General features: G+C 42.0%; 1 protein-coding gene across 2 annotated transcripts in view; it reads right to left on the bottom strand.

Moving 5' to 3' along the window:
* Nucleotides 1-17,083, bottom strand: part of LOC140488106 (ubiquitin carboxyl-terminal hydrolase 30-like) — a 36,652-nt gene that overhangs the window by 16,707 nt on the left and 2,862 nt on the right. For both annotated transcript variants that reach the window (XM_072587870.1, XM_072587869.1), the window contains exons 3-6: nt 9,241-9,423; nt 3,683-3,786; nt 3,034-3,132; nt 1,167-1,212 (exon numbers count right to left, since the gene is read on the bottom strand). In XM_072587870.1, coding sequence (XP_072443971.1) covers nt 1,167-1,212; nt 3,034-3,132; nt 3,683-3,786; nt 9,241-9,423 — 432 coding nt within the window. The remainder of the gene's footprint in view (nt 1-1,166; nt 1,213-3,033; nt 3,133-3,682; nt 3,787-9,240; nt 9,424-17,083) is intronic.

Genomic DNA, 17,083 nt, shown 5'->3' with positions numbered 1-17,083 from the left:
ATCTATTGTCTATTGTCTATTATCACGCCTAGCACTACATCTGACCTCAATTCTCCAGGACCAGTTTGCAAAGGAAGAATACAATATTCAGAGAAATCATTAATGATTATTATCTAATGATCTCCCTGATTGAAAATGAGGCACATTCTAACATTGAGGGTGGACAATACTTATACCATAGGGTAAAAACAATGACTGCAGATGCTGGAAACCAGATTCTGGATTAGTGGTGCTGGAAGAGCACAGCAGTTCAAGGCAGCATCCGAGGAGCAGTAAAATCAACGTTTCAGGCAAAAGCCCTTCATCCTGATGCCTAAACTGCTGTGATCTTCCAGCACCACTAATCCAGAATACTTATACCATAGCCTAGCAATAGTCTCTTGGTTTGGAGTTTTGACCACTTCCTTGAATATGGATCCACAATTGCTCAGAATTTCAAAATTTTACTCAGAGTCAGAAATATAAATATGTCACATTGGTCAGGGCAAGGTGTACTGTTGTGTATGTGGGGATGAGGCACACAGTTAGCAAGTTCGTAGTTCTAATAGTGTTTCTCCTCATCCGAACACTTGTGAGGTTAACACTGGCAAAAAAAAAATGGCAAGTCTGCTCATCAGCACCAAACAAAGTCCAGACGGAACAATATGAAGAAAGGCATGGATGTGCACAACTCTTCCTAGATCGTCTTTGCTCCACCATCAGTGGCTGTGCATTCATCTGTGTGAGTCCTGAGCTCTGGAGTTTTCTCTCTGTATCTCTCCAACTCTCTCATCTCCTTCAACACCTACCTCTTCAGGCCAAGCTTTTAGTCACACGTCCCAATATTATTTTGTCTGATGTAGTGTCACATGTTTGATAACACTCCTGTGAGATGCTTTGGGGCATTTTTCTTAAGTTAAAGGTGACTTTTAAACTAAATGTATAAGCAACATTCTTTAAAGATTGAATGCAGGGAAATGTTTTTCAGTGTTGGTCAGTGCCAAGGCCTTATCATGCTGTACTCCTTCAAATCAGGACCCAATCCTGCCGGTACTAGGAAAATGAGAGCTTAAATCTCTCCGGTCAAGTTGCTGTTATTCAGTACCCCACTACCCAGATGGACTTACTAACGTAGAGTGGATCAAGACATATGTTAGTAAGGTTACTTTTGGAATAAAGCTTCTTACCTCGGCTCCTGCAGCTCAGCTGTTTTTCCTCAGATTCTGGTGGAGTCTACAAAACCAGAGATACAGATTGATTGAAGACGTAACATATACTTTTCTTCTAAAAACCAAGAAGGAATTTACTGATTTCAGTGATGGACCAGATAAGAAAAAAAAAAATGCTTTTCAAAGGTTTGAAATGATCTGGCGCTGCAGGCCTTCTTATGATTAGAAGGTGGATTTGGTTGTAGAAGGGTGAGCGAGGGATGTTTTGTGAACAAGATCTAATCTGACATTATCTTGGGTCATGTGTATTTGGGACATGCACATCTTGCATTTGGGTCAACAGTCATATTGTTGACTATCTATATAATTCATAGTATGAGCCAAAAGGAATGTTGGTGATGTCTCATTACAGTGACCTCAAAGAACTGGATATTGTATCTTTTACGTGTCCTCACATCTGTCATATGTGTTTCAGTCAGACTGAACTCAGCTGCCCATAATCAGACTCACACTAAGTCCCATTCACTGGTTCCCAGTCTATCAATACCTCTCCTTAGTTCCATAATCTCCTCCAGCTCTGCAAATCTCCATCAGCTCTACATTATTACAAGTCTGGCTTCCTGTCCATTCCCCACTTCCTTTCCCCATCACTGTCAGTGGTGACGCAGGGAGTAGGGCCTAAGTTCTGAAATTCCCTCTCAGCCCTTCTTTAAGATGTTCTTTATAACCCACCACTTTAACCGATCTTGGTGTCACTTGCCCTTACAGCTTCTTCGTTAGCTTGTAAAGTGCTTTGGGTTATTTGTTGAGAATTAGTGTTAAGATACTTCTTTACAGACTGCAAAAGAACATAGGGAGTTATAATCATAAAAATATTACCTCAGGAATATATGAAAACAGATTGTAATATTCCACAGAAGTGACCAAAGTTAACTTTTCATCAGATTCCAATTACAGTCAAGCGTGTGGTTTTCCTTCACTTAGGCTCACTCTCATCTCTAGAGTTCTAAGGAAGGGTCACTGGACCCGAAACACTAACTCTGATTTTTCTCCACAGATGCTGCCAGACCTGCTGAGCTTTTCTAGCAATTTCTGTTTTTGTCACTCCCAGCTCAGGTTGGATTTCTAACTTCAAGCTCTTTTCCTTTTATTGTTCTGTTTTTGTAGTAAATGGGAGGTTGTTCTTCCAACTTCCACCTTCTCGTGAAATCAGATAGCTCTTCCCACCCCATCCCCAATCCCTCCCCTCTCGACACTGTGCTAACCAGCTTCTGCAAGTCTCATATTGAATGGGAACTATCTCAAGTTAATGAATGGGAAACCTCATTGAAGCCTCAATGTTTCAAAATCCGTTCAACAGGTTTTAACACACATTATCAACGCAAGGCTCGTTATAGAAAAAAATAACCTCCTCTTTGCCTCAGCAGCTTCTGTTTGAACTGGCCCTGATTTAAAAGATGCCACGTAAAATGCAAGTTATCCTAGTTCTGAAGAGGAGTCGTACTGGATTCAAAATGGTAACTCTACTTCTCTGCACAGATGCTGCCAGACCAGCTGAGTTTCTCCAGCATTCTGTGTTTGTTGCTAATTGTTTCCAAATACTTCCTGTGGAAAATGGTGAAATAGGCAACTACCACTATTGGAATACCCAGTGTTTGTACAGTCTCTTTTTCAAAAGGCCATTTCAGGTCCGGACCCAACAAAAGGTGGTCTAGCTGTTTCTCAGCATAAGGCCTCACATGCCATATGTCCTGTAGTCACTTCTTTTAGATTCACTGATAGGATGTGGGCTTTGCACATTTATTACACATTCCTAGTTGGCCTGGAGGTGGTGGTGCAGAGTTTACAATGACTAGAACATGATTCCAACGTAAAGCCGTTTTACCTCCAAAGACTGAACGTCAAATAAATGTGCAACTCGAGGCTGGCGATCTCGTTCGTCTTCCAAAGCCGCGGTGAGAACATGGAACAACTCATGAGCATCCTGTAAACACAAGGCAATATGACCGGCAGGGAAAGAGGGCAGAAAAAGCATGTGACGTGGCAGTAAAGACCAAACTCCTAGACAAGAAGAAATTACTTAGCAAGGACTGCAGCAGGAATTTACAAATTTTTCATTTTGCCCGACTATTACTCAAAAGTAAATGCATGTGAAGACAATACAGAAATGCAGCTTATTGTGCCAGCAGCTCTCAGTGGCAGTACCACAATGAAATGGAGAGCCATTACCTTTCTGGAGATAAATGATTCTTGGTGTTGCTATTAATGACAATATAGAAAACCTCAAAAATTACAGCGTAGAAACATTCACGTGGCCTGGTACAGCACTGACCGTTCTTTATCAGGATCTCTCCTCTTGACTTATTGAGGGATGCTCACTCAATATCCCATCACTGTCTCTACAGCTTGACTGAACAGTATCAACCCATGTAAGATCCCTTCTGAGTGCAACTGTGTACATTCAGACAGCAGTCTTGTTCCTTAATTGTGATTACACTGGTCTACCACGGGCTTATTGATATCCAAGTTTTTACCTGTTCTTCAAATGAAGACATCTGCCACTTGTACATCCTCAAGACTTCCAGGAGACTTCCTGCATCCACCACATCTTCTGCGGTCTCTTCCCCATTGGATAACACTAGTAGCCGGAAAGGAGAAATGAAAACTCACAACATGTGATCAAGACCACTCCCCTGCTCCAGCCTGCCCCCCCCCCCCCCCCCCCCCCCAAACCATCTCACTTCTCTGCCCCACAGTTCACCCAGCAATCAAGACAACTCAATTCTGCATCTTAAACACAGCTCGCTGGAAACAAAACATTGCAGTCGAAAGGATATGAGAGTTGCATTTAAATAGCATCATTAGCAACCTCAGGACATCCCATGGCATATTTCAGACAATGTGGTACATATATCTACAGTAATCAACATTCTTCACAAACAATGACAAAAAATTGGCAAGGAAATTCTAGAAATTATACTATTGAATTCTTGAACATCTACATTTTGAACTGTTGGCAAATTAATTCCATACATCTATTTGTTGCAGGTAGATAAAGGTCTCTTACAAAAGCTATTCATTATTTGATCCCTGGTTTGTGGTTGAGCAATGCTCCTTCTAAAGTTCTGAAGAAAGAACTGCTGAGTTCTTCCAGCAATTTCTGTTGTTGTTGCCTCTGAACATCTGCTTTGAGCATCCATGCACACTGATCAGCGCCCGCGCACACTGATGCACAGATTCCCTTTCACAGAAGCCACTTTCACATGTGGACCTCAGATTCTGCACAGCGGCAGGAATAATTACAGGGAACACAAATGCTGAGTGGATTCACCATCATCAGGTTGACAACACTGTAATTTGCCTCAGTATTATTGATTTTCAGAGTAAAAGGAAAATAAGTTACAGCTTTTGCATTTGATTGTTCCCCAATGACCCGTGTGCTGCTACCAGACCAGAAAATGGGGGAGATACAGGTGAACATAAGTGCTACATTTACGTCTTTAGGATACCCATCTGGCAGAGATACCATAAGAGGTGTTAGCTCACACTGGACTGTACCCAAGCAGGAGCTGGCACAGAATGGGTAGACAAAAATCAATGGCCAAAGAATCACACAAAAAGAAGGCAGCCATTCAACCCATTGTACCTCTGCCTCTTTGAGAGAGCTGTCCAATTAGTCCCACTCACTCATTCTGTTGCTATGGCCTTGCAAATGTTTCCCTTTTAAAGTACCTAAGCAATTCCCTTTTGAAAGTTAGTATTGAATCTGCACCCACTACTTTACATGCCAATGCCCATGAGTTCTCTCAGTAAGTCCCCTCAGGGTCCAATCTTGCCAAGTGCAGGGGAAACACACATGAAGAAAATTAACTGCAGAAACAGTTTCAAGGATTTCTTTTTGTAAAAATGTGAAATAATGGACAGCTGAAATACAATGCTCGAAATACACAAGGAGGCTGCCAACTCATTTAAGATCAAAATCTGAACAAAACAAACTGAGGTATGGTCAGTCATTGGTTGGAAATGATTAGTAGTTCAATAACTCTCAAGGCGATAATGGAAGAACTTTGAGAGACTGAATAAGACAGTGGGTAAAACAAAGCTCAGCCATGGTTGAATAGGTGGTGCATAAATAGCATCCCATTCACCACTGATGCCCAATGACAGCAACATGTGCCACCAATAAGATGCACTGCAGCAAAGGTTTCTACAAAAGTGCCACCCAAACTTGAAACGCCTACCATTGGACACAAAATATTTTCTTTTATGAGGGCTCTTTCTTGAGATTTTCTTGAGGGTTACTGTTTTGATTTTCAAGGGTAGTTTTTACATTCTTATTAAATCATTAAACTTGTAAGGAGATCTCAGCTATCTGGAAGAATAATAGGATGGTTATGGTAGTGGATTTTAACTTTCCGAACATAGACTGGGACTGCCACAGTGTTAAGGGTTTAGATGGAGAGGAATTTGTTAAGTGTGTACAAGAAAATTTTCTGATTCAGTATGTGGATGTACCTACTAGAGAAGCTGCAAAACTTGACCTACTCTTGGGAAATAAGGCAGGGCAGGTGACTGAGGTGTCAGTGGGGGAGCACCTTGGGGCCAACAACTGTAATTCTATTCGATTTAAAATACTGATGGAAAAGGAGAAACCAGATCTAAAAGTTGAAGTTCTAAATTGGAGAAAGGCCAAAGGTATTAGGCAAGAACTTTCGAAAGCTGATTGGGGGCAGATGTTCACAGGTAAAGGGACGGCTGGAAAATGGGAAGCCTACAGGAATGAGATAACAAGAATCCAGAGAGAGTATATTCCTGTCAGGGTGAAAGGAAAGGCTGGTAGGTATAGGGAATGCTGGATGACTAAAGAACTTGAGGGTTTGGTTAAGAAAAAGAAGGAAGCATATGTCAGATATAGACAGGATAGATTGAGTGAATCCTTAGAAAAGTATAAAGGCACTAGGAGTATACTTAAGAGGGAAATCAGGAGGGCAAAACGGGGACATGAGATAGCTTTGACAAATACAATTAAGGAGAATCCAAAGGGTTTTTACAAATACATTAAGGACAAAAGTGTAACGAGGGAGAGAATAGGGCACCTCAAAGATCAGCAAGTCAGCCTTTGTGTACAGCCACAGAAAATGGGGGAGATACTAAACGAGTATTTTGCATCAGTATTTACTGTGGAAAAGGACATGGAAGATATAGACTGTTGGGGAAATAGATGGCGACACCTTGCAAAATGTCCACATTACAGAGGAGGAAATGTTGGATGTCTTGAAACACAAAGGTGGATAAATCCCCAGGACCTGATCAGGTGTACCCGAGAACTCTGTGGGAAGCTAGGGAAGTGATTGCTGGGCCTCTTGCTGAGATACTTATATCATCGTTAGTCACAGGTGAGGTGACAGAAGACTGGAGGTTGGCTAACGTGGTGCCACTGTTGAAGAAGGGTGGTAAGGACAAGCCAGGGAACTATAGACCAGTGAGCCTGACCTCAGTGGTGGGCAAGTTGTTGGAGGGAATCCTGAGGGACAGGATGTACATGTATTTGGAAAGGCAAGGACTGATTAGGGACAGTCAACATGGCTTTGTGCGTGGGAAATCGTGTCTCACAAACTTGATTGAGTTTTTTGGGGAAGTAACAAAGAGGATTGATGAGGGCAGAGCAGTAGGTGTGATCTATATGGACTTCAGTAAAGCGTTCGACAAGGTTCCCCATGGGAGACTGATTTGCAAGGGTAGATCTCACGGAATACAGGAAGAACTAGCCATTTGGATACAGAATTGGCTCAAAGGTAGAAGACAGAGAGTGGTGATGGAGGGTTGTTTTTCAGACTGGTGGCCTGTGACCAGTAGAGTGCCACATGGATCGGTGCTGGGTCCTCTACTTTTTGTCATTTACATAAATGATTTGGATGCGAGCATAAGAGATACAGTTAGTAAGTTTGCAGATGACACCAAAATTAGAGGTGTCGTGGACAGCGAAGAGGGTTACCTCAGATTACAACAGAATCTGGACCAGATGAGCCAATGGGCTGAAAAGTGGCAGATGGAGTTTAATTCAGATAAATGCGAGATGCTGCATTTTGGGAAAGCAAATCTTAGCAGGATTTATACACTTAATGGTAGGGTCCTAGGGAGTGTTGCTGAACAAAGAGACCTTGGAGTGCAGGTTCATAGCTCCTTGAAAGTGGAGTCGCAGGTAGTTAGGATCGTGAAGATAATGTTTGGTATGCTTTCTTTTATCGGTCAGAGTATTGAGTACAGGAGTTGGGAGGTCATGTTGCAGCTGTACAGGACATTGGTTAGGCCACTGTTGGAATATTGCATGCAATTCTGGTCTCCTTCCTATCGGAAAGATGTTGTGAAACTTGAAAGGGCTCAGAAAAGATTTACAAGGATATTGCCAGGGGTAGAGGATTTGAGCTATAGGGAGAGGCTGAACAGGCTGGGACTGTTTTCCCTGGAGCGTCGGAGGCTGAGGGGTGACATTATAGAGGTTTACAAAAATATGAGGGGCATGGATAGGGTAAATAGATAAAGTCTTTTCCCTGGGGTTGGGGAGGCCAGAACTAGAGGGCATAGGTTTAGAGTGAGAGGGGAAAGATATAAAAGAGACCTAAGGGGCAACCTTTTCACACAGAGGGTGGTACGTGTATGGAATGAGCTGCGGTGGAGGCTGGTACAATTGCAACATTTAAGAGGCATTTGGATGGGTATATGAATAGGAAGGGTTTGGAGGGATATGGGCTGGGTGCTGACAGATGGGACTAGATTGGGTTGGGATATCTGGTCGGCATGGACAGGTTGGACCGAAGGGTCTGGTTCCATGCTGTACATCTCTATGACTGTATTTGTTCGGTGATTCAGTCATATAGTAACAGTATCTTTTGTATTTGTTTTGAGGTTTGCAGTACTGTATTTGGACAGAAACAAAATTAGAAGATTTTGTCATTCTCCTCAATAATCACTGATCCATCATTAAATTTAAAGCTATAGCACAGAAGGAAAGCATTAATTTTTGAGACACGCTATCTAAATTGACACAATACAATAGGCAAAAATTAGCAACAAAGACTTTTTTCAAAATAATGATGTACACTTCTACACAAAAAGCTCATCTCACACCTAAACACATCTTCCACAGAAGGTAAAGTCACAGCAAATGTATTTCCATCACACATATACAAAGTTGGATTATTTTAAACAGGTTGACACTATTGTTTTTACGGCATCTCAGATCTTAATCTCAAATTTACATTTAACAAATGATGGCATTCATTAAAAGAGTGTTCACTACATTTTTATCTCATATTGTAGCTCCTGGACATTTGCACCCTTAAACTAGAGACTCTCGAAGCATTTGCAAGGAATCTGTTACCCGTGATTTCAAGGTTTCTTGCTGCCTAGTTAGCTGACAGGTTTCAGAGATCTGTTGCCAGGTTTAATACTGTTCTCTCTCTCTGTTGTAGTCTCCCACTCCACCCTCCTTGCAGCTCCCCTCTCTTCACCCTGCACCTGTACCTAGCCTGTGAATGGGAAAGCAACTCCTCGGCAACTACTTATGGTGATGGTGCTGGTGAATTTTCTCTGTCAGGTCAGTCCCTGTGATTTAATTTCCCAGGTGTTTTGGAAATTTCAGTGTGGTGCATACATCTGCTGCTCCCATGTATTTTGAGCATTAGTCTCTCATCCAGAAAGTTATGAAGCGTGGAAACACCACTGTCTGCAAGTTACTCTTCGATTCTCATACCCTCCTGAATTGGAACTGTACTGCTGCTCTTTCACTGTCACTGGGTCAAAATCCTAAAATTTCCTTTCTAACAGTTCTGTGGACGCATCTAAACTTCATGGACTACAGTGGTTCCAGAAGGCAGCTTACTATCTGAAGGACAATTAGGGATCAACATGTGCTGGCTTAGCCAGTGGTACTCATTAGCAACAAATGAATGATAAACAGCACAGCGCTGTGACAACGTTAAAGGGGGATTTGCAATGGGCATTTCTGTTGGCCTTTCCTACCCCGATTATATTAAAGACAATAATCTGCAGATTAACCCGACAGAACCTTGATCCCTCTTTAGTATCTCACCTCGCAATAATCGGAGAAGTGTGACAGACAGATATGGACACCGCTCCTCCTGGGGGCTGTCCAGGTTGTAATGCCTGGTAAAATCATCAAGCCAGCGAATGAAGGATGGACAAGCAGCCAGCCCCTGGACCAGCGAGTTCATAAAGCAGGTGTTTCCCAGGTTCAAGAGGCCTGGAACTAAGCCTGGAAAAGAATGATATTCAAAGTCACAATAAGCTCTTAGCAATTCAGTTAATAATCTGGACCAGTAATAAAATCAGGCTGTTCAAATGTGCCATGGGTTCCAATGTTTAAATCCCTGATCTTTTTATTTTGCATACATCTCAAAATCTTCTGATTCTGCACATCTAAGAGTAAAAGCATCGAGAATTGCCCTTTCCAAGCTTTTAATGAAGACGACACACTAGCACCAGTCGATTGAGTTGCCTTGGCACCAGGGGAAGGGCTTTTGCCCGAAACGTTGATTTCGCTGCTCGTTGGATGCTGCCTGAACTGCTGTGCTCTTCCAGCACCACTAATCCAGTATTTGATTTTCAGCATCTGCAGTCATTGTTTTTACCCAATGGGAAACCATTAGCAGCCCTTATGCCAAAATCTAGATTTTGAAAGAGTCCTGTGTTTCTATCACTCTGCATTCATCACATTCCAATCATGAGACAATGGTTAAAACTATGTCAGGTCATTCCTCCTGGGGAGTGCAATTTTACAAGAAATTACTTACATTACTTGGGTTACCACACTGTGCGCTTCAGCAGTGGTCTTAAAGGGGCAGGTCACATTCAAACCTACATACGGTAAATATCCTGCAGTCCATCCCCAAGCAACTTCAAGGAATGCCCTCCAGCAAATAAGAACGAACATCCCGTACTCGTTGACTACGAAATCTTGAACCCAATCTATGTCCAGTCCTCCGCCATTCAGCTGATTATCAATATAGCTCTTCCAGAGGTGAGACAGAGCTGAGCAAGGAAATTGGAGTTTTCTCTGTCCGAATGCTAATTTGGCTGCACCATGCTATTTTATCTCAGCACTTAAAACAATAGAAAGAAAGTCAGAGTGGAAAAGCAGTGGGGAGGGGTGGGAAGAGGAGAGAAATATAGAGAGTGCGATAGAAACAGACAAACATACAGCGCGCCTTACCATCAGGATTACTCTTGAATAATAAACAATTACACAAAATCATGACTTAAGGATAAAGCAATTTTCTGTTTTGCTCCATTCAAGCTGGTTGATTGCTTAAAATGATTTTTTTTTGCTTAAAAGGTGGAATGCTGATAACACTGGGGGAGCGTTAGCATGGCAAGGTTACTGAGCCTGACCATTTGACAGAGCTGAATTAGCATCCCCAGTCGATGCTGAATCATCCTCCCCTGATCGATGACTACAATAAATTCAGCCCGTAGCAGCGGCCGACCTCTGTGATTCCTTGAAGACAACACATCCCAGCAATGCCATCAGAATTCACGGGTCAAGAAAAGAGAAGTGGATTGTGTCATGTTCAGTTGGTGAACTTTTCCACTCAGGGTGAGGGTGATAGCAGTTGGAAATTGTATTGTATTGTCAGTGCTCAGTCTCTATATGAAGTACCCTGAACATCAGGTACAGTATGGAATGAGGCGCTGAGAGAGACTTCTGTGCCCTGTAGCAAAATTCGAAAGTCTTCCCCCACAGCTCCAGCTGAAACGCTTGCCCACTCTAACATCTTCTGAGCATGATCACCAATCAGCAGCTGAACATCGAGACCCATGGCAACTAGCCCTGGATCTGAGACCAACCAAATGCATTTCACATCAGATTGGCACAGCCAACAGACAAAAATAAAGAGATGCTCAATTCATTTCACTCTGAGCTAGATTCATGGGAGTAATTACAGCAAAGCAGGAGGCCATTTGGCCAATTCAACTTGTGCCAGCCTGGTGAAACAGCTATCCAGTTAGTTGCTCTCCCTTGCCCGTTTCTCACAGCCATGAAAATTGTCTCTCTTTTTATCATTTATCTAACTCCCTTTAGAAAGTTTCTACTGAATCAACTTGCAATACCATTTCAGACAGTGCAATAATATTACATATCCTTATAACTATCAGCATTAAAAACATGATAATCTCCACTATGCTTCTTTTGCCAATTCATAGAAATTTGATTTATTATTGTCACATGTACTGACATACAGTGAAAAGTATTGTTTTGCGTGCATCCAGACAAATCACACATTACATAACTACGTTAGGGTAATAGAACAGAGTGAAAAATATAGTGTTTACTGCTATAGAGAAGGTACAGAGAAAGATGAATATATGAGCGGTCCATTCATAAGTCTGGTAACAGTGGGGAAGAAGCTGTTTTGAATCTGTTGGTATGCTTTCAAAGTTTTGTATCTTCTGCACAATGGAAGAGGGTGGGAGAGAGTATAACTGGGATATGTTCCTCATTGTTCGATATCCAACCCACAATGATGGTGCCATCTGAACATTTGTAAATGGAGTTAGAGCTGAATTTGTCCAGACAGTCGTGAGTGTAAAAGGAGTATAATAAGGAGCTGTGTTCACCACCTTGCAGGGCACTGGTGTTGAGGATTATTGTGAAGTAGGTGTGGCCGCCTATTCTTACTGACTGCGATCTCTGGGTTGGAAATCGAGGATCCAGTCATAGAGGGGAAAAGCAGAGTCTTGGGGTTTGAAGATGAGTTTGATTGGAATTGTGGTGTTGAAGGTAGAGCTAAAGTCAATAAATAGGAGTCTGATGCAGATGTCCTTTTTATCCAGATATTCCAGGAATGAGTGTAAGGCCAGGGAGGTGACATCTGCCTATTGTGACGATAGGTGATTTGCAGTGATCAAGGTGATCTGGGAGGCTGGAGGTGATGTGTGCCATTACTGTGCTCTCAAAGCACTTCATAATGATGGATGTCAGAGCCACCGGGTGGCAGTCATTACAGCCTGATTTGCGTCCTCTGGCTAGGAACCTTTTTCCACTGAAACACGTTTCTAGAATCATAGAGTCATATAGCACGGAAACAGACCCTTCAGTCCAACTCATCCATACCGACCAAGTTTCCCAAACTAAAATAGTTCCACTTGCCTGCGCTTAGCCCATACCTCTCTAAATCTTTCCTATTCATGTGCCTATCCAAATGCCTTTTAAATGTTGTAACTGTACCTGCATCTACCACTTCCTGTGATAGTTCATTCCACACACAAACCATCCTCTATGTGAAAACATTGCCCCTCAGGGTCCCTCGTTAGATCTTTCTCCTTTCACCTTATGAATTTGCCCTCTAGTTTTGAAATCACCCACCCCATGGAAAAGACCTTTGCTAACTGTACAAGTCCTGCTCTCGTTTGTTTTACCAAAATGAAATACCTCACCTTTTATCAAAATTAAACTCCATCTGTCACTCCTTAGTCATGGCACAATTGATCAAGATTCCTTTGTAATCTTAGAAAACCTTCTTCACTGTCGACTATACCACCAATTTTGTGTCATTCGCAAACTTACTAACCACGCATCTTAATATCTCATCCAAATTGTTCATATAAATGACAAACAAAAGTGGACTCAGCACCGATCCCTGTGGAACACTGCTTGTCACAGGCCTCCAGTCTGAAAAACAATCCTCCTCCACCACCACCCTCTGTCTCCTACCATCAAGCCAATTACATGTGCAGTTGGCAAGCTCTCCCTGAAAGACATGAATAAGATAAAGAGACAAGGTCTTTTTCCAAGTATGGAGAAGTCCAAATCTAGACGGTACAGGTGTAAGGTGAAAGGGGAAAGATTTAAAAAGGACCTGAGGGGTAACTTTTTCACACAGAAGGTGATGCATATATAGTATGAACTGCCAGAGGAAGTGGTGGAGGATGGAGCAGTCACAACATTTAAAAAACATCTAGATTGGTACATGAATAGGAAGGGTTTAGAAGGATTTGGGTCAAATATTGGCAAATGGGACTGGGTCAGGTTGGGATGTCTGGTCAGTGCGGAGGAGTTGGACTAAAGGGTCTGTTTCTGTGCTCTATGACTCTACACCGTGGGCAGCACAGTGTCACAGTGGTTAGCACTGCTGCCTCACAGCGCCAGAGACCCAGGTTCAATTCCCGCCTCAGGCGGCTGACTGTGTGGAATTTGCACGTTCTCCCCGTGTCTGCGTGGGTTTGCTCCGGTTTCCTCCCACAGTCCAAAGATGTTCAGGTCAGGTGAACTGGCCATGCTAAATTACCCGTAGTGTTAGGTAAGGGGTAAATGTAGGGGAATGGATGGGTTGCGTTTCGGCGGGTCGGTGTGGACTTGTTGGGCCGAAGTGCCTGTTTCCACACTGTAATGTAATATAACCTAATCTGATCTAATCTAACCAAGAAGTTGAAAATGAGGGAGTAATTACAATATGAATGTACATGGCTAAGAAATATAAAAACAGATTGTAAGAGCTTTTATAAGTAAATAGGAAGATTTAAAAATGTAAATACAGGAGCAATTATAGTGGGGAATAAAGAAACCACAGGCACAATAAAACATTTGGTGACTCCGTTCACAGGTGAAGCACAACTAACCCACAAGAAATTGGGATGACCCAAGATTCGAACGGAAATCTAAAGTAATTAATTTTGGTAAAGAATAAAGAGTCATAGAGACGTACAGTATGGAAACAGACCCTTTGGTCCAACCCATCCATGTCGACCAGATATCCCAACCAAATCTAGTCCCACCTGCCAGCAGCCGGCCCATATCCCTCCAATGTCCTGAAGAAATTAATAGAAAAGCTGACAAGTCCTCAAAAGACCTGGCAGTGTACATTTTCTTATAGTCTGCTCAAAAGTTGCTTCCACTCATCGGACCATGATGGACGAGAAAGTGAGGACTGCAGATGCTGGAGATCAGAGTTGAGAGTGTGGTGCTAGAAAAGCACAACAGGTCAGGCAACATCTGAGAAGCAGGAGAATCGATAGTTTGGGCATAAGCTCTTCATAAGAATGCATGATGAGGCCCACAAGCCTCATTCCTGATGAAGAGCTCATGCCCAAAATGTCGATTCTCCTGCTTCTCAGATGTTGCCTGACGTGCTGTGCTTTTTCAGCACCACACTCTCAACACAGGACCATGACCTCTAACACAGCACCACACTCTCAACACAGGACCAGCACGTAGGGCAAAGAGGGTTGAATCCTATGAGACTGGCAAAATCTGATCCAGATTCGTTACCCAACCAGGTGACTTCCCAAGTTGAGTTGCAGAACAGCAAATAAGTATACTGTATGCCCAGAGCAACAGACAGTCATGGTCGAGGTAAGGCTCTGGTTTCTTTTTATTTTGTGACTGAGTAGAAATACCTGTACACTTACTAATTGGCATATGTTGGAAGGATTTACAAGTTGATAATCCATCTTTGTGGCTATGCTACAACTCCTCCAATTATCAAGTCCTGGAGTGAGACATTTACTTAGATATTCATTCCTGGGGTATGGTTGTTCTTGGCTGGACTAGCAATTGTCCACAGGGCAGTTATGAATCAACTATGTTATTGGTCTGAAGCCAAATGTAGGCCAGACCAGATAAAGATGGCAGATTTACTTCTCTAAAGAAAATGAGTGAACCTATTAGGTTTCTACAACAATCAACAGTGATTTCATAATCACTAGTTTTGTTTCAATTCTAGAAATTTGAAGAAATTATCCACTTTGGGAGAAAGAACAGAAATGCAGATTTCAACAATTGTCATTTGAACCCATGTTCCTTGAACAGTAGTCTGGGATTCTGAAATAAGAGTCTAGTGCCATTACGACATTTTCACTATCTTCCCTTTGAAACCAAACCTTCTGGCTCAGAGGCAAGGATGCTACACACTGCACCACAACAGCCCATTATATTAGAGGTTTTAAAGGTTCGTTGCAGAAATAGTTATGATTTGGATTCCAGAATGCTCCTTGTTGATTGAAAGGCAGAGAGTATAACCCTACCTTTTAAGAAAGAAGGAAAGGGAGAAGAAACAGGACAGTCTGCCTTTCCCTGGAAATTGACGACATGCTTTAATCTGTTATTAAACAAATGCTAATGAGGGCACTTTGAAAATCGTCAACACAACTTTAATAAAGGAATATCATGATGGACATGCCTACCAGGAGTGCTTGTTTGAGGTTGTCATTAGCAGGGTAGATAAGTGGAAACCTGTGATTTTCAAATCAACCTTTTCTAGTTTGTTATGACACACCTCTGGGACCTGAACCTATGCCTCCTGGTTCAAAAAGTAGGGACACTACCATCGGACCACAAGAGCCCCTCTCCGCCTTCTTGTTGTGTCATTGGAATTTCAGAAGGCATTTAATAATACACTATTGATGACAATTAGGGCTTATGGGACTGTAGGTAATATATTGGCAGGGCCAGAGGACAAAATCAGAAGTTAGGAATAAATTGGTTATTTTTAAATGGCAGGTATAACTAGTAAAGTACTGGAGCCTCGGTTACTTACAAATCTGTATCAATGACTTCGATGGATACCTATACTTAGTCCTTCAATGTTGTTAATGTTACAAAGCTAGGTGACAGAGTAAAGTACAAGACCACAATATTTATGTAGACCAGTTAAATGATTGGTAAGATGATGCCAGGTGGAGTTTAAAAGGATGTTGAGATTATACAGGACATTGGTGAGGCCTCTTCTGGAATACTGTGTCCAGTTCTGGCCCCCTTGTTATAGGAAGGATATTACTAAGCTGGAGAGGGTTCAGAAGAGATTTACCAGGATGTCGCTGGGTATGGAAGATTTGAGTTATAAAAAAAGGCTAGGTCTTTTTTCACTGGAACATAGAAGTTGAGGGGTGACCTTATATAAGTTTGTAAAATAATGAGGGGCATAGATGGTAGCTGTCTTTTCCATAGGATGGGGGATTTCAAGACCAGGAGACACATCTTTAAGGTGAGAGGAGAGAGATTTTTAAAAAACATAAGAGGCAAATACTTTGCACAGTGGGTGGTTCATGTGTGGAATGAACTTCCTGAGAAAATGGTGGGTATGGGCACAATTACAATGTTTAAAAGACATTTAGATAAGTATGCGATTATGAAAGATTTGGAGGGATTTGGGCCAGGAGCAGGCAGGTGGTTCTACTTTAGTTTGAGATTATGTTCAGCATGGGGGACCAACTGGACCGAAGGATCTGTTTCTGTGCTGTATGACTGTATGATTCGATGAATATGAAATTATCCACTTTGGGAGAAAGAACAGAAATGCAGATTTTTTTTTGTTGAAAGTAAATTTTGATACGCAGAGACTTAGGTATTCTTGTACACAAAATGAAGCAAGAAATGCAGATACAGAAAATAATTACAGGAGGGCAAACAGCATGTTGACTGTTACTAAAGAGGAATTGAAGTTTCTTACTGCGGTTATGCAGGGTTTTGAAAAACCCAAATGTACATTACAACGGATAGTCTTGGTCTCCTTACTAAGGTAAAATATATTTGCCTTGACAAGGACGTAACAAGGATTCAAGAGATTTAATCTTGGTTGCAAGAAGAGACGGAATTAATGAAATGCACTGACAAACTTGAAAGTTTGGAAAAATGAGGGGAAGAACCCATTGCGATGTCTAACATTCTGAGAGGGCCTGACAGGATAACTATATAGAGGCTATTTGTGCTGGCTTGGGCATGTAGGCGTCACAAACCAAGAATAAAGTGGTGATCATTTAGAACTGAAATGAGAAGAAATCTCTTAATTCAGGTTGTTTTGGACCTTTGGCATTCTCTAGCTGCGTTATTGAGTATATTTTAGGCTGAGATCAATGAATTTTTAGGCACTAATGGAATCAAAGGACAAAGAAGCAAGTGGAGTTGATGCAGCAGTTCA

This window comes from Chiloscyllium punctatum, chromosome 17 (genome assembly GCF_047496795.1).
Source record: "Chiloscyllium punctatum isolate Juve2018m chromosome 17, sChiPun1.3, whole genome shotgun sequence".
Lineage (NCBI taxonomy): Eukaryota > Metazoa > Chordata > Chondrichthyes > Orectolobiformes > Hemiscylliidae > Chiloscyllium > Chiloscyllium punctatum.
Note: the sequence above shows the minus strand (reverse complement) of the source record. Positions and strands in the feature narration are given on the sequence as shown.